Source organism: Acipenser ruthenus, chromosome 6 (assembly GCF_902713425.1).
Source record: "Acipenser ruthenus chromosome 6, fAciRut3.2 maternal haplotype, whole genome shotgun sequence".
Classification (NCBI taxonomy): Eukaryota; Metazoa; Chordata; class Actinopteri; order Acipenseriformes; family Acipenseridae; genus Acipenser; species Acipenser ruthenus.
The window spans coordinates 58623027-58646067 of record NC_081194.1 but is presented as its reverse complement, the minus strand read 5'-3'; the positions used below and the strand labels follow the sequence as shown (position 1 = coordinate 58646067).

Here is a 23041-nt window from a genome sequence, read left to right as displayed (position 1 = left end):
CTGCCGCGCGGCAAAAGCAATTTCAATGAAGGCGGTCACGGGAAGCGGCACTCAAGTGGCACCGCGGATTGGCCCGCAGGAGATAAAATTTTTTCAACTTTTGCCCCGCCCCGCCGTGATGTAAACTAACAGCAGCCCATCAGGGGAAAGTAGGAGGCTCCTTTGCGAGGAAGATAAAAAAAAATACAATGGAGGAAAAGCTCATGGTTCTCATTTCAGATTTTCCAGAGTTGTATAATACAACATTAAGTAGGTTTGAAATCTGCCTTCATCAAACCGGAGCTCCTATATCAGCCGATGATATTCGCCGTACCCTTTTGTTCTCTGTTGAGGATGTCATGGACCCACAGCGATCTTACATTTTTTTCTTTCTCCGGTACAGCAGGGCGATCGCAATTCTCTTTTTTTGTTTGCTGTTCATTGTTTCAGGTATTGTGTTGTCAGATGCACAGTACCACTGATTGTTGCCGCGTTTACAGTCCCCGCCCCCCCCAAAAGTTTGATATGATGGGATGGCAGTAGTTGCATTTTTTAATCATGTGTATACGATAATGCTCAATAATATCAATGCATAATGATGCCTTTAACTCACACTGTCTTTGCCTATACCCAGTAAACAAGAAAAAACTCACAAAGAAAGAAAGAAAATATCTAAATTTTTAAAAGCAACATGTTTTTATTTTAATTTTAAACAACACATTTGCCTGATATTTTGGGTAATTGTGGGGGGATTATGATGGTGTGTGTCTGGGGGTTAAAACAAGGTTTTATAAAAAAATATAGATTATGTTTAGCTCCTCCTTACTTGATTTTTATTTTTTTTTACTAAGCTTTGTGTCTTCTGTATAAAAAGAGTTTTCCCTTCCCGCTGGCACTTACTGTCTGTTGCTTGTACATGCAGCCGTGACGTAACAGACCACCTGCTGACTTTCCCCTGCTGCTCCCTTGCCGCGTTCGGTGTGAACAGTGGTCTGCGGTGACTGCAGAGCGACGCGCAAGGAGGTGACATGTGCGCCGCGTCCGGTGTGAACGGCCCTTTACAGCTATAGCTGACATTCTCCATAACTTATGCTAAATAATATTAATATCAAGTTTCATAATAATTAGGTAAGTGGTTCTCCAGATATATCCCCTTCACTGGGGATTTCCTCACCAGCGGGGGAGAATAAAGGCTGCAATGCTGAACGCTGGCATTGCCTGTGCCTTAGCAATCTCACCTCGTTGGCGGTGTTGTGTGTCCCCACGATCCTGATGAAGGAAGCAGGATGCCTCTCGAAGGTAAGTGTCTGCCACGACCTGCAAGACAAACATGACAACACCATGAGTCCCTGTTAAGAAAGCAGCAGCATGTTGAGTCCACATGCGCAGTACCCAGATTTGACCAGCAGAGGGTTGTAGGTAGTAGATTGTGCATGGGGTAGCAGCAAGATTGAAAGCAACATATCTATTGCCTCTTGCTTTATTATTCTAAAAGTGCCGATATCATTTCCCAACTTCTGGAGGTTTTCAGGGCTAAAGGAATAATGAAATTTGCTAGTGAAAAAATAAGTTTTATTTCATTTTAAACAAGACTCGACTGAATCATTAATCTCTGGGAAACACCCTGAAAGTGAAGAGGGCAGCTCATTGGCCTATGTGCTGAAAATACACATTTAAAATACAAGAATTGGAAGTGCATTACTATTTTTCAGCCTGTCAATCCTATGTGACAGACAGGCTCAGGTTAACACTGGCTCTAAATAACAGAACCAGAAACAGCAATAGAGAATTATACACAACACACCCCTTATAAAAGTTTTCTATGGTATTTATGCAGTTTTTCCATGGTTGCACTAAGCATGTACCATAGTTTACCCTGGTTTTCCATGTTTATTAATATGTTTTACTATACAGTACCTCACTATTCTTTACAATGCTCAATCCACTACTGAAAAGGTCAAAATTAAACATCTGTGTATGAGGGAGTATTGATACAAACAAAAAGGGAAAAATAAAAAACATTCCTAAATGGGTAAGGTACAATATAAAAGCATCCCTTCGCTGTCACCAAGATCAGTTCACAATGTGACTGAGATTCAGCCACTCTCACAATTGATGACTCTGTTCAATCTAAGATGAACTGCAATAATTCAGCAGTACACAGTTTCACAATGGTTCACATGACACACAGTGTGTGCAGCTGTAAATAGGTAGCGCTGGATTGGTACAGATGTTCCCGACCCCTAGGGGTGAGACAAGGGAATGCAATAGGAACTAATATAACACAGATTTACCATGTAAATGTGTAAACGTCTCCCTTTATTTTACAACTATAATCATTTAGAAAATTCATAAACTGTAACCTGACACCGAGAAGCTCAACAGCTCCCCTGATAACCTTTACACAGCAATGTCTTTAATAAAACCCTAAGGTGCAAATATACAGAGATGAGAGTACAGATTTAGTGCAGAATATTGGAGAACACCATCTCTTTTGAGAGGCCTAAACTGCAAAATACATGCTGCAGGTGTTGCAGCTCTGGTGTACTGAAGGGATGAGAAGACCATTTAATAAAAAAAAAATTAAGCAGTTAAAGAAACAGTCTGAAATCAGATAGCGACATCGACACTTTCACCAAGTGGAATTTCATGCAGCTTTTTCTGTATTTCAGTGGAGATGCTTAATTCTGTGCTCTTTATTATGACACACCTTACTGCTCTGAAACAAGCCTGACTTTACACCAGGTGCCTACCTACTGAGCTGCACTGACTGCAGGGCTGACTGCATCTGGTTAGCATCTACTCAGACTCCTGCCTGTTTCACACCCGGCTCGCAGGAATCTAATCTATAAGCTGGTGGGACCAGCACTTCGGCACAGAGTGGCAGCTCCAACGCAATTGTATCTGAGCAAATAATCTCAAATTGACGAAATTAACTTCTCAGTGCAATCATTTTTTAACACGCTTCAAAATAAGGAGGATAAGGAGTCCCTAGCGGTTGAAACACAGAGAGACGGTATTGCAGGTGCAATCACCAAGTCCTATGACTGACCGAGCAATTAATTACAGATCGACCACAGACCGATCCCATAGCTCCCCATCATCTCCTTTTCGCTTTTATTTTATTCCCCTTGTCTACCAAACTTGATCTACTTCTGCCTTTTGCCACTCTTGCCTATGTGACTAACGAGCCACTCACACTTCTGCAAGCTTAAAGTCCCATTCTAGGATAGCTAGTAGACACCCACCCCTCTGAATGTGACCATGTGAGATCCTTGGTAAAGCTAGGGGCAGCAATTTGATCACGGATAGTCAATTTTTTTTTTTTTTAAATTCGTAAAAATCCTTCTCACCCTCCTGGAAGACCAATTGTGAGTGGTAATGGTTCTATTTCAGAACCATTAAGTCAACTAATTATTTTATAAAAGACATAGCAAAGGATTTACCATCTTATTTATCAGATAGTCATGATGTGATTAAATTGCTGTCCCAACATAATACCCCTGAACAATCTTACTTGGTTTCATTTGATGTAGAAAGTCTGTATACAAACATACCACATGAAGGAGGCCTGGAGGCACTGACATTTTTCTTCAAAGACAAAATACTTCCCATGCATTTTCTGTTGGAATTGACAGAATTTGTGAATTTGAAATCTAATTATTTTTTGTTTAATAATAATTATTTTTTGCAAACTCAAGGTACAGCATTTGCCCCGAACTATGCAAATTTATATATGGGCCATTGTGAAGAACAATTTATAAATGACACTGCCTCCAATCCACATTCACAGGATATTCTATTCTGGAAAAGATATATATATATATATGATACACTACTTGTATGGACAGGGTCCGAGACAAATTTGATGTCATTTAAAGATTACATTAACAATACATATCCAAATTTAAAGTTTACAATGGAATTATATTTTTTGGATTTGTCCATTATAAAAAACATTAATGGGTCATTAAGCACATAAATTTATCGTAACTCCACTGATAGAAATCCGATCTTGCATGCAGAAAGTGACCATCCTAGACACATGATTAACATACATCTAATACCGTTAAAAATATCATTAAAAAACATTGGCAAGTGTTGACATGTGATCCTCAACTTCATTCTATCTCATCCACTTTGCCAAGGTTTTGTTTCAGACGGGTTTGGAACCTTAAAGACTCTTTAGTTTCGTCAATGTATAAAGCACGACCGCCAACTGATACCCGGCTGCCTGATCCGGAATGTGGTAATTACCGGTGTGGTAGATGCACACACTGCTCTAACACAAATAATGCAAAATGTTTTAATCACCCATATACAGGACAGCAATATCCCATTAAGGGATTCATTCATTGTAACAGCACACATGTAACTGACATGCTTAAATGTGCCTGTGGTCTAATTTATGTGGATCAAACAAAACGCCTTCTTAAAATATGTATCGCCGAACACAACGCTGCGATAAGAAACCAAAATATGGATTATGCAATAGCCAGACATTATAAAACTGAGAACCACGGTTCAGCCTCTAGTTTAAAATGTATTGGATTAGAAAAAAAATGTAGTTCCTGAAAGAGGAGGTAACATTCTAAATCTACTGTTAAAAAGGGAATCCTACTGGATAATTATTGATGAAACCCTAGACTCCTGTCCATATTTGTAAGAAAGTTTAATATGTGGATTGATAGTTGCCAAGGTCCATTTAGTGAAAAAAAATATACAAGTGCTTTTTTATAGAAATGAAGTTTTCAGCCAAACTGACTTAATTGCTGTTAGAGAGGAAATCATGATTTGAGATGTTGCGGCAATCAAAGTTTCTTTATTGAAGTGACCTGGTTGTTTGTAAAAAAAAATTGTAAAAAATGATAAATGAAGTATTATGATTGTGTACTTTTCATTTATATGATTAGAGAAGCATACTTTGCTGCATAATCAATGTTTTTAATTCAGTTTGCATGAGTGATTATTTCTTGCATTGGAAGTTTACTGGGTTTTGTGCTATTTATGTGTACAACTTTAAGCTTGTGCAATTAAATCTACTAATTGAACAATCATTGAATTAAGAAAGATGATGCACATAAATGGGGGTTGTTTCTAAACAGCAAACACTATCCACCTGACGAAGACACAAGTGTGTCGAAACGCGTTGTGGTGTACAGCTATTTGTTGTGCTGTTTGTGTGCTGCTTTTGTTTCTAACAATAAAATGAAACAAGTTTTAAGAAGTAATTTGTAGTGATCACATTCTTATAAAAATAAGTTATATGATGAGTGTGCACCCAAGGCATCTCTACAAGGTCTACTATCAAGCTACAAGCCTTTGCCAACAACGATAAAAGCATTTGGATCTTTATTGAGACTCTTTTGTTTCGTGGGGAAGCAATTTGTCTTTTAATTTTAAGTTTCTTTTAGTATTTAACCACAGGTGCACAGAACATTGACATGCCTTACATTAGCTCAACATCTTTAAAACATACTGTATTATTTATTGGCAGAGGGACAAATATACAAACAAAAAGTCAATACCTGTCTTACAGTAAGAGAAGTAAGTCGCCAAAGTAAGGTAAAAATGTCGTCCTCCTCCTCCATTTTTTGCAGATCTTTGCAGACCCCAGGCACTTTTATCCATGCATATGTACATTACAGGACATACAAGTTTAATGACAACATGGAAATATACTAGGGAACGCACTTATTGTGACGTCTGTATCATTTATATTAATTGATTGATTTCTGTTTCAAAATGGAACATTTGCCAGCAAATAAATATCTTGCATGGGTGGGATTTGAAACTATAACCTTCAGTTTGCAAACGTGAAAACAAGCAGTATTTTGAAAGATGAAGTCAGCCAGCTGAAGATTCTCGGGACTTTGTTATATTTTGGAGATTTTTCAAGTCAGTTAGTTTCCTGTCAGTGTAATGCTCATTGTGGTCCCTATTGGCGCAAGGAAGTATGGTTCCTCTCTATATGCTGGTTGATGAGAGTAACGCTATTTGTGGTCCCCACTAGACAAAAAAGGAACGTTCATTTCTGAGAATTAGCTATGCTGAAGGACAGCCTACATATTTGGTAAAAGTAAAACAAATAAATGCATTAATAAAATAATTTAAATAAATTAATACATAGACATATCTTGATATTTATTTTCCACTATCAAAACACTGCCAATTAATACTGTATGAAACGAAAATAAACAATCAGCAGTTCTTGATCAATTGTATATTAGTGAAGATTTTTGTACATAAAGGTAGTCATGTTGTTTTCATATATTTTTACTTTCAAATTAAAAAATATATTGTAACGACCCAGACAATTGCTTTGTTGCAGGACTTGTCTGTTCAGTTTGTCTCATCTGTATTTTATGTTACATGTTATATTTTATGTTATAAGGGAACGGGTCACAATGTTACTTAGCATGGGAAGGAGCAGTGAGTGAATGAGTGAGGAGAATGTGTGTTGCTGTTTTCAGGGTTTGCAGAGCATGGATGTGTCTGGTTGGTGAGCTGGACAGCGGTGGGAAACGACAGGAGGTTAGATAATAAGGGGGTTCAGGAGCCTGGGGACTGGGGACAGTCCAGCGCTGAACTTGAATGAGAAACTGTGGGTGCGACTGAGCGAGCATGTGAATTGTTACCGGAGAGATAATGCAGCGAAAGTGCCAAGACTAAAACGTAGAGTTATTATTTTGGTGCCAGGAATTCTCTGTAATTTCAAATAAAACAAACATTTTGAGAATTCAACACTGTCTCCGAGTACTACTTCCTAAACATGAAAATGTCACAATATACTAAATGAATGGAATAAGCTTAGCGATATTTTGCAAAATCAGATGAAAGCTTTCAATACAAATCGGGATAATACATAAGACAAAGATTACGTGTAATACGGTTTCTTCGTAGTATGATGAACTCCACACACAGAGTGAACTCCCAGTCTCATGTCACTTGGGTCAGGAGAAAAGCCAATCTCTTTCCCAGAGATCCTTTATATAATCCTTTTTTGGCACCAAGTAATGTCCCTCCTCTATAAAGCCTCCCTTTCCTGGAGTATCAATGTCCAAATTTCCAAACCAATTACCCAAAAAAGTGAAACCAAGAAAGGGGGAAGGAGGGTGGGACATTGGTGTGTGGAGTTCATCATACTACGAAGAAACCATATTACAGGTAATCTTCGTCTTCTCACCTCGTAAGATGAACTCCACACACAAAGTGAACCCTACCATAGGAAGTAGATAAAGGGTGGTAGGTTAGATAGTAGTGCCCGAAGCCACAGATAATATGGAATGAGCAAAAGTTGGCTGAGAAGAAGACACATTTAAGTTGTAGTGTTATGTAAAGGTCTCGGAGGAGGCCCACGTGGATGCATTGCAAATGTCTTGAATTGGGACAGATTTTAAATGTGCCCACGTAGTAGCTACTCCTCCCACTGAGTGGGCTTTTACCGGTCCTGGAACCGGTTTCTTGTCCAGGTCATAACAAAACTCGATGCAAAACAGGTTTACCTTGATTTTGTGAATTGAAAGCTACAAAGAGCTGTCCTGAAGGTCTTTTGTTGATGGTTCTATGAATGTAGAAAGTTAGTGCTCTTCTGACATCAATTAAGTGCTGTCTGGCCTCTGATTTTGATTTATGTGGTTTGGGGAAAAAAATCAGGGAGAGTTATGATCTGATCTAGATGGAACTGTGTCACCACTTTTGGCAGAAATTGAGGATTAGGTCTGCAGACAATCCTGTCCCTGAAGATCTGGAAATAGGGTGCATCAATGACCAGTACCTGTATTTCACTTACTGTTCTTGCTGATGTTATTGCTACCAAGAATGCCGTTTTCCATGTTATTATTATTATTATTTATTTCTTAGCAGACGCCCTTATCCAGGGCGACTTACAATTGTTACAAGATATCACATTATACATTATTTCACATTATACAGATATCACATTATTTTTACATACAATTACCCATTAATACAGTTGGGTTTTAACTGTAGCAATCTAGGTAAAGTCAAGGGTACAACAGCAGTGTCCCCCACTGGGGATTGAACCCACGACCCTCCAGTCAAGAATCCAGAGCCCCAACCACTACTCCACACTGCTGCCCCCCTGCTGTGAGGAATTTTTGGTCCCATGTTGCCATGGGTTCAAACGGTGGCCCCATGAGTTTATTCAGTACTAGACTGAGGTTCCATTGTGGAAGGGCATATTTCCTTGGGGGCCTTAAGTGGTTAACCCCCCTGAGAAATCTGGACACCGCGGGGTGAGAACCTACCGGGTGATCCTCCCAGCCAGGTGAAATGCTCGATACTGCAGCGATGTGCACTTTGATGGAGGAGAGCGCAAGACCTTTATGGCATAGGTGGCACAAGTAGGAAACAAAATTTTGGTAGATTTATGTTTGTGGTGTGCAAAGACTTTGATTTGCACCAATGGACAAATTCCTTCCATTTACCTGTATAGGCTTGAAAAGTCGATGTTTTTTTTTAAACCAGTAAGATGTTGGTTACCTGTTCAGATAGACCCTGAACTAATAATTGCTGCCGTTCAATTTCCAAGCAGCTAGTTGTAACCATGCTGGGTTGTTGTGCAGTATCCTCCCTCTGTTCTGAGACAGCAGATCGGGGGTCACTGGTAAGTGTATTGGCCCGGCTTCTGCTATCTCTAGTATTTCCGAGAACCAGAATGGCAAGAGAGGATATGTGTACATCAAACCGGTTGACCATGGGATGGACAGACCATCTACTGCCATGGCTGCTTCTTGTTGGAACCTGGAGCAGAACAGTGGCAGTTGGGTATTTTCTGCTGCGGCAAATAGGTCTACCTGTGGTTGACCCAGTCTGTGGAAAATCCATTGTAAAACCTATGGCCGGATTTGTCATTCATGAGGCAGGCTGTTGTTGAGTCTGGGTAGGTAAGTCACCTATATGTGGATGTCCTGTGTCCTGCACCAATTGCAGATCCCTAAGGCCAGGAGGCACAGTTCCCACGACTTTGTGCCTCCCTGGTGATTTATCTATTTTACTGACGTGGTATTGTCGGTAAGAACTAGCACGTGTTCCTGTCTTAAAACTGGTGCAAAGTGTTTCAGTGCCAGGAAGATAGCTAAAAGCTCCAGATGGTTTATGTGGAGGTTTCTTTGTCTCGGTGACCAGGTTCCCTGTACTTGTGCCTCCTTTAGGTGTGCTCCCCACCCTAGTAGGAGGCATCTGTATACAGGCGGAGTGTCAGATGTTGTTGAGACAGCTGTAGCCTGCCGGTTACTCAAGGTGAGAATCGCCACCATCTTGCTTCTGTTGCCGCTTCCAGAGGCACCTTGATGCGGCAAGATTCTGGAAGAGTTGGGTTCCATGAAAAAAGAAGACAATGTTGTGTGTGTCTCATGTGTAATTTTGCATCTCTTACCAGAGGAACTGCTGCTGCCATGTGCCCCAGGAACTGTTGAAAACAATGTGCTGATAGCCTGGCTCCCACATTGAAATGACCCACCATTTGTCTAATGGTGGTCACTCTCTCTTTTGTGAGATACACTACCTCTGATATAGTGTTGAAATGGGCCCCCAGAAACAGCAAAGACTGTGCTGGGAAAAGAAAAGATTTTTCCCTGTTTGTTTACTAACAGACCCAGGTCTTGAAACAGTTGAAGGGCTGTTTCTCTGTGTTCCAAAGCCCTTTCCCTGGATGGGGCCCGTATTAACCAGTCGAAGTAGGGGTAAACGTGGATGTCCTTGTTTCGTAGATGTGAGGCGACTTTCCTATCACCTTGGTGAGCACTCTGGGGGCCGTGGAGATCCCGAAGGGAAGCACCTTGAATTGGTACATGCCGTCCTTGATGGCAAACCGAAGGTATTTCCTGTAATTGTTGTGTATGGGAAGATGAAAATAGGCATTCTTGTGGTCTATAGAGACCATCCAGTCTCCGGGTTGAACTGCCTTGATGAGTGTCCAAAGATACCATTTTGAACTTTTCTGTTAAGTATGTTAAGTATTTGTTCAGGCGTCTGAGGTCTAAAATGGGTCTTACCTTCCCGTTCTTTGAGTATTAAATACCTGGAGTGGGGCTCCCGAGTTGCGCATCCAGTAAAGGCACTCCGCGTGGAGTACAGGATGCGCTCTATAGCCTGGACGTCGCTGGTTCTAGTCCAGGCTATTCCACAGCCGACCGTGGACGGGAGCTCCCAGGGGGCAGCGCACAATTGGCCGAGCGTCGCCCGGGGGGAGGGAGGGTTAAGTCGGTCATGGTGTCCTCGGCTCACCGCGCACCAGCGACCCCTATAGTCTGGCCGGGCGGCTGCGGGCTTGCCTGTAAGATGCCCGAGAGGTGCATTGTCCTCCGACGCTGTAGCTCTTGGGTGGCTGCATGCTGAGTCCGCAGTGTGAAAAAAGCGGTCGGCTGACGGCACACGCTTCGAAGGACAGCGTGTGTTTGTCTTCGCCCGCCCGAGTCAGCGTAGGGGTGGTAGCGGTGAGCTGAGCTTAAAAAAGAATGGGCAATTCCAAATTGGGAGAAAATAATAATAATAAAAAAATAATTGGCAACGACTAAATTAAAAAAAAAAAAAAATACCTGGACTATTGACCCTGCCTCTGCAAAGATGAGGGGACCAGTTATATGGCACGGGAAAGGAGCATGGATTTTATCTCCTGTTGTAGAAAGACCCCTTGTGGACCTGACCAGTCCAGTCATATCCAGATTATCCCTGTTGCTGATGGCTGGAACCAGAATGGTATTTTGTAGCTGTGTTGTATGAGCCCCAGGACCCAGGGTTTGATGTTATTTTCTGCCATTTTTTTTTTAAATATGAAACTCTTCCCCCTACTGGCAGAAGTGAGGGGTGGATCGACACCGGTTGCTGACTGGGAAAATGTCAGGAGGATGTAGAGGGTCTGCCTCTACCTCGGGTAAAGCCACGGAAGGATCCGTATGGCCTGGAGCCTTGTCCCCTTTGGAACCTGCTCTGTTCTCCAAAGGTTGATTGTGTTGGCTGAGGCCTGAAAAACCTTAGCCTATTAAAATCCCCCCTATTAGGAGTATGCCTGTTGTTGAGCAGGCTCTAATGGCTTGCCTTGCCTCCTTCATCTTTGTTAAGTAATCCTTGAGGTCAGTGCCAAATAGTAAGTGTCCTTGAAATGGCAATTCCATGACCTTGGATTGTGTCAGAAGTAAAAGAGGATGACTTCATCTGAAGAACACGTCTTGCAGAGACAACAGTTGCTACAGCCCTAGCATTGTTGTCGATGCTGTCACATGCCGCCTGCAGCTGGATTTTTGCAGTATTTCTTCCCTCTTCTGCAAGCTGGAGTAGGGGTCTGTAAGGCAGCAGACATCTGGCTCCATAGTTTGTGTTGATATTTGGCTGCGTGGATTTGATAATTGTTGATGCGCATCTTGTAAATGGAGGCAGCGTAGTCCTTCTTCAAGAAGGTATCGATTTTCCTGTCTGCACCCACTGGTGTAGAGGATTTGAAGATGTGCTGGTGGTTGGTGTATACATTATGGTATCTATTTTGGGCTGCTTAAAAAGATATTCTTTGTGTCCAGTAGGTACTCTATAGAATTTATTTACTCTGTGTAGATATGAAGCAGCACAGGTTTTTTCAATAAAGCCTCAACATTAGCTTTCAGGCTAACGTCACTATAACGAAACCCCCTGGGACCTGGAGAAATGTTCACTAAAATAGGGTATGGCATTTTTCTGTATCAGAATAATGACAAAACGGCAAATTTGAATTGAACATCAATATATAGTACTTTAATGATTCCTTCACATTGATCAACATTTAAAACAGTATTGTGACAAGGTACTCATGTCACGTGTGGGTAACCGCACTGCAAAACACAGGAGAGAGTTGAAACGCCGGCACAGACACGCAGGATTTATTAAACACAAAACAGAAAGTAAACAAACGGGTCATGTGATGCTACCAACGATGGTAACGCACAGAGAACACATACAAGACAGACGGGCAGCAAGTCTCAAATCGATCGCCCGTCTGTAAACAATCATTTGATCAAACAAAAAAAACCTGTTTCCACATATAAATTACACCAACACTAATTCCTCCCTGTGGTATGTTTAAAAGAAAACAGTAAATAAATGATTGTACAATTACATGCTGAATACATTAATTACATGTCCTTTCTCTTGAAAAAACTATCCAGCGTAGATTGCTCCTCACGCCCGTTGCCTGGTTGCAGTTTGTGTGAAGATGACCAACAGGCAACGACTGCATTCATCATGCATGATTCGTACTACAATAGGTAATCTTTGAATTAGCGTTATCTTTGAATTAGTCAACCATGGTCTTTGTTTTCACTGAGAGAATAACACACTTGACACTGGAGAAAATTCAGTGTCAGTCAGTACAGTGTCAGTCAGTACTGACACTGAACTACTGATTCGCCTGGCCATTCTGCCGTTGGATTTGAATGAATGCAATATAGATTTCAAAAGGAGATCCGGTAAAAAAGTTCTTCACGCTGCTAAATACGAAAACATTTTTCAACCCTTCCATATGTATAATGAACTGTACACTACTCACTGCACCACGCAGTTATGGGATGGATGGATATATATATGTGGTGGATATATATATATATATATATACACACACACATATATTTCTGTAAAATGTATTTTTTTTTTTTTTTTTTTTTTAGAAAGAACTCAGAACACTAGATGCACTGCCTCACTTTTGAGTACCAATCACTGCTTTTCCTTTGACTGATGTGTTTTCAATGGCGACTTAATTTCTTAATGTGACTTTACAAAGTGTGCATAAAATTCATCAATGTTGAACACTGCAACCCACAATACCAACAAGTCTTAAAACAGTATTTCAGAAAATGACTGCATGATCTTGCATCTTAGCAGCTGTTAAAAGATGAAGGTAAACATGCTTTATTTGATGAAGTGGAAAATCAGCTGAAAGGTTTGACCTGAGCAGGCCAGTGTGTTTTCAAAGAGCTGGAAAGCTTTGATCGAGCGCGTGGAGGTTTGTCATTATAAAGCAGGATGCAGTTTGGGGATGAGTGGTTCCCAGTGGCTGATTTGAAAGACTCTCTAACCCAGAAGCAGGTGTGGAAGTGCCGTGTGAAAGGCTGTGCATGACAACGATTCAGGGAATGTCTGATCCCGGTATGACAGCGGAAGAGAACACAGTGTATGTTTTACAGCACTTACTGCTGTGGCTTCTTGTGCCCTACATATAGCTGCACATAAAATTATTTTTTAAAACACAATCATTACTCAACCAGGACACTCCTTCCGAATGCACTTCCCTTTCTACTATCCAAAGCTTTTACTGTCTCCTGGATAGGCAATCCTCTGTTCTATTAGGACTGAAGTCATTGTATTTTGTATCTTGCTCTCAATTGTACTGTAATTATTGATATGTATTTTTTTTGTATACAACTGTAAGGTCGCCCTGGGTAAGGGCATCTGCCAAGAAATAAATAATAATAAAAAAATAACAATAGTAATTACTTTGAATCCTCTGTTCTATTATACTGAATCCTCTCACACATACAAAAGGCAACACCTTGATTTCAGGGGCTGTAGACAGCTCTCAATTATTCGGAATTTGCCAAATAGGTATGCGACGCCTGTGTTTTTGTGAGAGACAGCCAAATGATTCAGTCAGTGGGACTTCGTTAAGTTATTAGACAGACAGGAGATCTGGAAATATGATGCTCAGAATATATCAGGCTCCCATCCGTGCAATGCAATAATCAGCTTATGGACAAACGGACATGAAGACCAACGGTGAGCTGTAAAAGGTGTCGGTACCCATAAGGGTGTGGGAACGACTTACTAAATCAGACTACTTAAAAAGTACTTTACTTCACATAATAAGTAGCACCTCCCTTATAAAAGTTTACCACAGTAAACCTTTTCTCATGGTTACACTATACATTTACTATAGTTTACCATGAATGGCTTTTTTAATATGCTTTACCGTACCTCTCTGGGACTTAACTATGCCTATCAATGCTTTACTGTGCTTCTACTATGGTAAACCTTTAAAAGGGTTATTGCAGCACCCCTTCCCCCTCCCCCTCCCCCTCTATACAAACTGTGCTGGGGCATTACTTGGATTGTGACCTGGCTTTAAGACCGCTCTTACTGAGCCACCATGGCCTCTCATCCAAGTCCTTTGTCCAGGGCCAGCTCTGTTTTGCTCCCGAGATCACAGGAGATCAGAACGCAAAGTGGCGGGGAGATGCAGCATTTAACAGTGCGCACATTTCCAGGCAAATCGAAGACACGTTTAGCATGTTAAATGTGTCTCTCTTAGTCCCTGGTGTGAGAGCAGTGGGCAGCGATTAATAGTACTTCACTGCTGTTTAAACTGGCTTCGGGAGACACACCGAGACTCTGTCATTTGTCAGCCACGACACCACGGTGCTGGTGTGGTTATGCAAGAGAACAGTGGAGCTCTGTGCTAGAGCAACAAGACATTGGGATGGGAGGAATGCACAATCCCCCGAGCCTGCATTTGACATACCCATCCAGAACCAAACTTCAACTTCAATGATCTGGAAAGTGTCTCACAGATGTACCTGCTCTGTCCATAACATGCAACATGCAATAAACCCAACCCTTTTCCTTAGAGCAATTGGCAACGGAGAGATTTGTACAGATTAATGTTTGTTAAGCAGAGTAGAGTCCTGCATTGGGTTGGGTACGTGTTGTTAACATCGCTCCATGGGTTCAGGCTGAAATGTGAACTTTTTCGCGGTTTGCAGTTCAGGTGAAAAAATGTAAATTTTCAGGTCAGGCTCGTGTCTGAATTTGAAATCACCAAAAAAGTTTGTCCTTTCAGCGTACTTGTCTGTAACCCTTTCCCTAATAACGTATTAGAAGGTAAATGTACCAGTATTTCCTGCACTAAAGCAGGAGGCGATTAGGGAGGATTCAGCTGACTAAGCAGTGTTAGCGGTTTGTATTGCCGCTTGTTTGATACGTCGCAAGATCCTTTTATCATGTCTGCTTGGTGATATTAAAAATGTCTGCGGAGAAGGTGAAACAAAAGATAGCGCTGGGTTTCTATCATGTAGTGGATAATAGTTTGAGAGGTAACTCAGAAGTGTGGAATTCTTTTGGAATCATAGCGAATGAAAATAATGAACATGTGACTGGATTCATTGCTTGTAAAACCCTCTGTAAAATTCTATTTTTGTGCACAAAAGGACACAAAACCGTTACATCTCTGCGAAATCACAGGTGTAGCTCTGTGGCAACTGGTGGCACAAAAGGAAGAGACAAGCATTTTATATTAATTAGAGCAAGTAGTGTCTGAGATAGTTAATATGTTACAGTAATGTTAAAATATATCCAGACCACTGGAGAAAGCTGCCACACTGTATCTATTGTATAAACTCAATCTGTGGAGAATGGCAGAGATATCTGTGTGAATGTGAGAGAATCAGACGACGCAAGCAGTAGGTAAACACTTGCGGGTTGGGGTCGGGTTGCAGGTCTTATTAAAGCAGGTCTGGTCGGGTCGCGGGTAAGACGACAGTGCTGCAGCGGGTTGCGGGTTCGGGTCAGGTCCTGTAGTAGCGGTTCTTGGTCGGAAGCGGGTCATAAAAATGGGACCCGTGCAGGACTCTGGTCCAGTGTGCAGAGTATTGGAATCAGAAGATTCCTGATGTGGAGACACACATGACAGCTGGTTCCACAGATCACTAATCTTGGACAATCTCAGGTTATCTTAGTTCAATTAAGGTAATACAACACATCTCCACCTGGTGGCGAAGAGGTCTTTTCGGGGGGGGGGGTCTACATGGGTTTAAATCCTTAACCATCAAGGGACAGAAATGCAAAGGTTAGATATCTAACACATGATGATACAGGACACCAATTACTGAGGTTAACCAAGCTTGACTGCAGCTAAGTTCAGTCCTGGTTCACTCAGGACACTGGTAGCTGTATAGCCCACTACCACCAGTCCAGTAGCCCAATGCAGTGTGGATGTAACTCACTGCTGAACGGCTGCCTGCCTACGCTACTCCCTCTGTGATCTTCTCTTCCTCGCTCTGTGATGCCAGCCCCCCAGGCACTACTGTAATTAATGATTAGTATTCAAGAGTCATGCCTGAATCATTCGAGCCTGTCATATGTAATTAATTACATAACATTTACAGCACCAAACTAATTTACATAATTACTGCTCACTTTCGTGGCTTCTACTCCACCTTTCATAGTGGACCACTAACACAAAGCGCTTTACAAGATAGTGAGGAACAATGCATAATACATTAAATACAGTGAAATACATGGTACAAATACAATAGTACATTAAATACAAACAGTAAAAAAACAATGCAAATACATGCATAATACATTAAATACAAGACTAGGATGTGAATTTGTGTGTCATACAGAATCATACAAATAAGATGGAGTGAAAAACCTAAGGCTAAAGAGCATTGAAAGCAAGAGAGAACAAGTGGGTCTTGAGAGTTGATTTGAAGCGAGCAACTGTGGGAGCTACACGCACTAAAGCTGGGAGAGAGTTCCAGAGAGTCGGGGCCATGCAGCTAAAAGAGCGCTCTCCAAGTGTGGTGCACTTTTGCTTGCGTATGACAAGCTAGCCAGAGTCAAAGGACCTCAGCTTGCGTGCAGGGATATAGCGGGTCAGCAGGTTGGAGAGGTACTCTGGACCTGTGTGATGAAGGGCTTGTAGGCAAGCAGGAGAATTTTGAAAGTAATCCCGAACTTTACAGGTAGCCAGTGCAGCTGGGCAAGACTGGGTAATGTGATCATGTTTTTTACATCTGGTAAGGATCCTAGCAGAGGCATTTTGAACCAGCTGCAATCTGTTTATGGCACGTAACGGAAGACCACCATAGAGAGAGTTGCAGTAGTCAAGTCGAGAGGAGATGAATGCATGAGTATCTCTGCATCCGGGAGGGAAAGGTAGGGACAGACGTTTGAGATGTTTCGGAGATGGTAGGAGGATTTGACTACAGGAGAGATTTGGGCATCAAACAGTTTCCGAGGTTCAAGGCAGCAACATTGAGACTCTTGCGTTGAGTTTTCGATCCTACTAGAAGTTGTTCAGATTTGTTAGTGTTGAGCTGAAGAAAATTGGCAGACATCCAGGCCTTGAGATCTTGGATGCAAGCTGAGAGCCGGACCATGGCAGAGGGACATCCAGGGTCAAGTTTTAGGTAGAGATGGGTGTCATCTGCATAGGCGTGAAACATGAGGCTATGTTGGCGGATGAGGTGACCCAAGAGAAGCATGTAGATGTTGAAGAGAAGAGGCCCAAGAACTGACCCTTGATGGACACCGCAAGTGACCGGGGTTGCATCAGCACTGCTTTCATCATAGGAAACTGACTGCATACATCCAAATAGGTAAGAGGACAGCCAGAAGAGACAGGTTCCAGAGATCCCAGCATATTTCTGAAGGCGGTCAAGAAGAATGCTATGATCTATGGTGTCAAAAGCAGCAGTTAGGTCCAGGAGGACAAGGACAGAGGGAGCAGCAGCATCAGCATCAGCATTAAGCAGGAGATCATTTCCAATCTGGAGCAGAGCAGTTTCAGAACTGTGATGCGGCCGGAAGCCAGACTGCAGAGATTCAAGCAGATTGTTATCTGTGAGATGTTTCATCAGCTGGCTGGCTACAGCCCTTTCAAGAGTTTTGGAGAGAAAAGGAAGATTGGATATGGGACAGAAGTTAGATAAGACAGCTGGGTCAAGGGAAGGTTTTTTGAGAATTGGTGTTACTCGGGTAGTCTTGAGGGCAGCAGGTCCAAGGGGCATAGATATGATTTCTGAGAATTACTTCATCCTGGCAGCAACGAGCGCATGCCTGTAACTAGGTGATTGGTCCAAATCTCTCTGTGAACTGTTAGTCCAGACGACCTCCAATTGCGCTCAGACTTGAGGCAGGCAGACTTTAGCAGTCGAAGTTCGCGGGTATACCATAGACAGTTGCAATACTGTGACAGCTTCTCCCTCTCCTGGAAGAGCTCATTGCTAAACACAGCTTGCCAGCACAGTACACCAGTGAGAAAAAAAAAAAAAAACGAAACTAAATTTAGTATCTCTCAAATGAGCAGTACAAACATTTCAGAATATTTTGACTGTGATAAATATTCAGCTGCATCGTGACAGACTGGTATCTTGGACTGTGCTGCTGGAAGGAATGATTCCTCAAGAAGAGAATCTTGGTCCTTTTTTTTATATAATCCATCTACCTACCGGCCTATATCTGTCTCTGTCTATCTCTGTTGGTGCTGTCTGTCGTGGTGCTTGTGGCATGTGTGCAGAGCACGGAGCTCAGAGTGAGTGACAGGTTCTCCCCGGGTTTCTTTCTTTTTCTATTTATTTATTTATTTTCTTATGTTATAGTTTTATATTAAAAATCTGATTAAGAGCTGGGTCTTTTTATAAGCTGATGGCCGCCATGGCCAAAACCATAGGGGGGGTTGGGGTCCCTATGTTTTAAATTCTTTTGGTAATGATGGAGGAGGCAGAAAGGGGCATTTTTATCAGTAAGGTAATGGTGGGATGCGAGTAAAGTTCCGACCCGACTATTCTGCAAGCAGTGCACTGAAAATGTTATCAAGAGCACTAGTGAGGAAATGAGAGAGCTAGAAGAGGATATTACTGAATTCCATTGGGTTCTGGAGTCCAGATATAGCGACAGGCTTTACCAAGACCTGAAGCTCAAAAAGAGCAGTTTGGCTGATCTGTTGGAATCACAGGTACAGGGAGCACAGGTACGTTCATGGTTTCTCATTCTTTCTCAGATGGATTCTCCGACTCAGTATTTCTTTGCTTTGGAAATTTCTTTGCTTTGCCTTCGAACAGCAGTCACTCATTTGTTGCAGTGAGCCTGAGCCCATCAGAGGGCAGGCTGTGGGGTTCTATTCAGAGCAGTACACAGCAGAGAACTTTCTGCTCAGAGTTGGGGAGAGACCTGCTGGGCGTGATGGAGGAATGCATTGCGGAAAACGAACTGCCTCTCAGCTGCCAGCGTGCAGTACTGACTGCTACCCAAGAAAGGGGACTTGTGTCACATCAAGAACTGGAGACCTGTTAGTCTCTGCTCCGACTACAAGATCCTGTCAAAGGCGTTGGCGAACAGACTGAGCAAAGTAATGAGCTGTATGTGCATTCATATCAAAACATACGGTGTACCCAGCAGATCAACATTTGATAATATTTTTTTTAATACAGGATTTAATATCAGCCTCCAAGCTCTTTGGTTTTAAAGCTGGTCTGCTCTCTCTTGGTCAAGAGAAAACTTCTGACTGAGTAGACCACAGGTATTTATTTGACGTAGTTAGGGCATCTGGCTTTGGTCCTAATTCTTTGGTAAAAATGATGTTGCTCTATAGTACATTCTTTAGTGTACTTAAAGTCAATGAGGTTCAGGGAGGAATTCACCAGGGATGTGCTCTATTGGGAATGTTGCACTCTCTTTAATTTGAACCCCTAATGTTAAAATTCAGAGCGATATTGACTGGGCTGTCCATCCCAAATGTGACTATGGAGTCTGTTAAGGTGTTAGCCAATGCTGATTATTATTATTATTTGTTTATTTGGCAGAAGCCTTTATCCAAGGTGACTTACAGAGACTAGGGTGTGTGAACTGTGCATCAGCTGCAGAGTCACTTACAACAACGTCTCACCTGAAAGTCAGAGCACAAGGAGGTTAAGTGACTTGCTCAGGGTCACACAGTGAGTCAGTAAATGAGCTGTTATTTGAACTGGGGACCTCCTGCTTACAAGCCCTTTTCTTTAACTACTGGACCACAAAGTCTAGTCTCAGAGTAAAGTAATTACCTCGCTGTGTTAATATCAAATAAGAATGACATTCAAACAATAGTGGAGTTTGAAAGAGTGTCCTCAGCTAGGGTAAACTTGTTGGTAAGAGGCAGAGGAACCTGTATAGGCCACCAATACCAAAAAGAGTGGGTAATTTACAGTGGAGAGTATTGCACACCATTGTGGCCACAAACTCCTTTCTCTCCATCATTCAGCCAGGGGTGGAGGATAACTGTTCATTTTGCTTGAGAAGGGAGACAGTATTTCATTACTTTCTGTTTTGTCCCCGGTTACAGCCTTTGTTTGAGGTACTAAATGATTTGTTCAACGCACTGGGTTTGAACTTCACTCAAATTATTTATGGGGTGAAGTACACAAATACATGAGATATATGTCAGTTGGCTAATTTTCTACTGGGCCAGGCAAAAATTACCATTTTAAGAGAGTAGGAAAAATAAAATGAATGGGGTTTAATTTTTGCTGTGTTTCAGCCCTTCATTACAATTTTCTTCTTTATTTTAAGTTTTCGGGGGATTTTGTTAATAGCACCTGTGTAACACACAACCCTTAGTGCATTTTTATTTGCTTTAGTTTTTTGTTGCTCTGAATATCTTGAATGCAACTGTTCATTAAGATACATTTTTAAACAACAGTACTCACGCACATTAGGTCACCATCACTCTTGTTGCATGAAACTGGGGTTACTGTATTACATGTTATGGTGGCGTTAATACAGCAGCTGTGGACTTCAAGACATTTGTATTCAATCATATTGTTACCATTCCTTCTTGCAGTTCCGTTTGAAACATATATTTTTGTATTCTTTTTTTTTTTTTTTTGTTTTACTTACAGACTGACATCATGGAGCATTGATAAATATTGACACGTTTATAAAGGGAGAGGCAAAACTTTCTTTTTGTCGCAGTCTGGAGCCCTGTGACTGCCTGCCTCTCCCTCTCTCTCTCCAGTCCTCTTTTTCCCCAGCTGAGGAGGCATGTGTATGCTGCAGACCTGCCTATAAACTCACTGAGCAATGACAGGGCTACACATCTACAGAAATGCACAGCTGCACAGACTGAATGAATTACACCCAGTCAAGTGGAGAGGTGCACTCACCATGCAATCCACCACCTGCCCCGCAGAAAACACACTCAACCACCATAGCGAGAGAATGCATGACACGCTCCAGCACCACAGGGGCCACTACAGTATCAGCAGAGACCAGCGAGAAGCTAAACCTCACTGAATCCAATCACGATCGGGTATCTACAGGCAAAAACGGACAGTGATGGTGGGATCTACATCATACTGTCAGAGACCTATATAGCTGTGAACTGTATTGTAATACATGTGTATTTAACTGCATTCAGCCAGCCTCCTTCCCAGTCTCTCTGCTCTGTCCTTATCCTTCACTCACAAGTGCAACACACTGCCTTTAACACTCCAGTCACGAAGAGCTTGACCCCAGGCTGCCTTGTCCCATTTCTCAGTTTCTCTTATGAGGTGAACCGGAAAAAGATAGGCTTGTCTGATCAGCAACTAGTGCTAAAGCCAGAGCCGCTCTCTCCGGTTAATCAATTAAGAAAATTCGCCTCAATCTGTGCCCTTGACTGCAGCCATTTCATCTCCCTTATCAATTGCTCACCAGAATCAGCACAGATTAGCTGCAGGCAAGAAATGTCAGTTAGAAAAACACATCTGTCCAGATGGCTCTGTAAGACAATTAGCACAACCCAATCTGCCCAGTGTGGCGCCAGCCAGTCAGTGCATCCGCCACTGTGGGTGAAAAGACATTGCAGCTCCCTCGACACTGAACTTGTTAGCTCAAAATGCAAATAAACCTGCTCAGTTTACACAGAACTGATACTGCTGTTGTTTGCATTTTAATTTTAATTAGTATTTTACGCTTCAACATGGCTTAACATTTAACCATGCTGGGGGTTGTGTTTCGGTATCTATTGTGTTTCGGTGCTACACAGGTTAGCAATGGGAGGGACTATTAAAGCTCTCTAACAGCTCTCTACAGTGATATCTGGATTTTTTGAAGACAGGAAGTTAATGACATGATAGGAACTCCTCATCTCCTTGTGTCCTGTTTCACCCTCTTGAGGTTGCCAGTCAGGAACTTTATATAAAACGTCACATGAACTCAATATGGCAGCCAAACTGGTCAAGGTCAAGCTCACCGATGCCTTTAGCACGCAGCGTTTATAAATATGAATTCACTACCTCATTTGGTCTCTGAGGTTTCAACAGTGGAGCGGCGGAAGCATTTGTAAAATTACTGTACAAAAGGGTTCCACTGTATAAAATTCTTTACAGACCATTTTCTTTTCTTAAAATGAAAGCTAACAGCATCTCACAGAGCAATGAACGTCAGCAAAATAAATAAAATCCTGCTGCGAGTTGTCAATGATCCTGTGGAGAGGAAATCAGGAAATAAATATTGAAGCCCCTTACACAAGCACTGGCAGGGCACATGACCCACAGGCAGGTGATCGACAGGAAAAACAAGTTGGTTACAAGGAGCAATAATCTGGCCGTAATGGCCCCTGTGGAGGGTCTTATTGCTGTAGATAACAAAACAGAGGGCACTGACCTGCAGCCACCCTTTGTGCGGTCGATGACCTTTGTCCACTGCTGCTGGTTAGTGGAGACCTCGATGTAGTAGCTGTAGCTCCGGTCATCACAGTCCCACAGCAACAATCTGCACATCAGACACAGCCCAGCAACGGAACAGATCACTTTCATTAGAACCACACAAAACACAGCCCAGCAACGGAACAGATCACTTTCATTAGACTCACACAAAACACAGCCCAGCAACGGAACAGATCACTTTCATTAGACTCACACAAAACACAGCCCAGCAACGGAACAGATCACTTTCATTAGACTCACACAAACACAGCCCAGCAATGCAACACATCACTTTCATTAGACTGACACAAACACAGCCCAGCAATGCAATAGATCACTTTCATCATAAAATCACACAAACACAGCCCAGCAATGCAACAGATCACTTTCATTAGAATCACATCTCTAATCCAAACATGCTTTTTTTTTCCCCACCCAACTTGCCTGGCTAATTTTCTACTGGGCCAGGCAAAAATGCCGCCACCCATGCATCCTTCCTGTAGCCAATTTGATACTGTTATCATGTTTTTCCTTTTTTTATTATTATTTCTGTAGTTCATAAATAACTGTCTGTAAAAGGATCAATTTTCTAACATTTTAGTGAGAAACATACAGTGCTACCACATACACACTGT

The 23041-nt window shown here is 42.1% G+C and overlaps 1 protein-coding gene across 1 annotated transcript in view; it reads right to left on the bottom strand.

Annotated features, from left to right (window-relative positions):
• The window catches only part of LOC117411130 (BTB/POZ domain-containing protein 9-like), a 69888-nt gene that overhangs the window by 11680 nt on the left and 35167 nt on the right, over positions 1-23041 (bottom strand). Inside the window, exons 9-10 of the mRNA XM_034018304.3 lie at positions 22366-22473; positions 1218-1296 (exon numbers count right to left, since the gene is read on the bottom strand). Of these exons, the coding sequence (XP_033874195.3) occupies positions 1218-1296; positions 22366-22473 (187 nt within the window). The remainder of the gene's footprint in view (positions 1-1217; positions 1297-22365; positions 22474-23041) is intronic.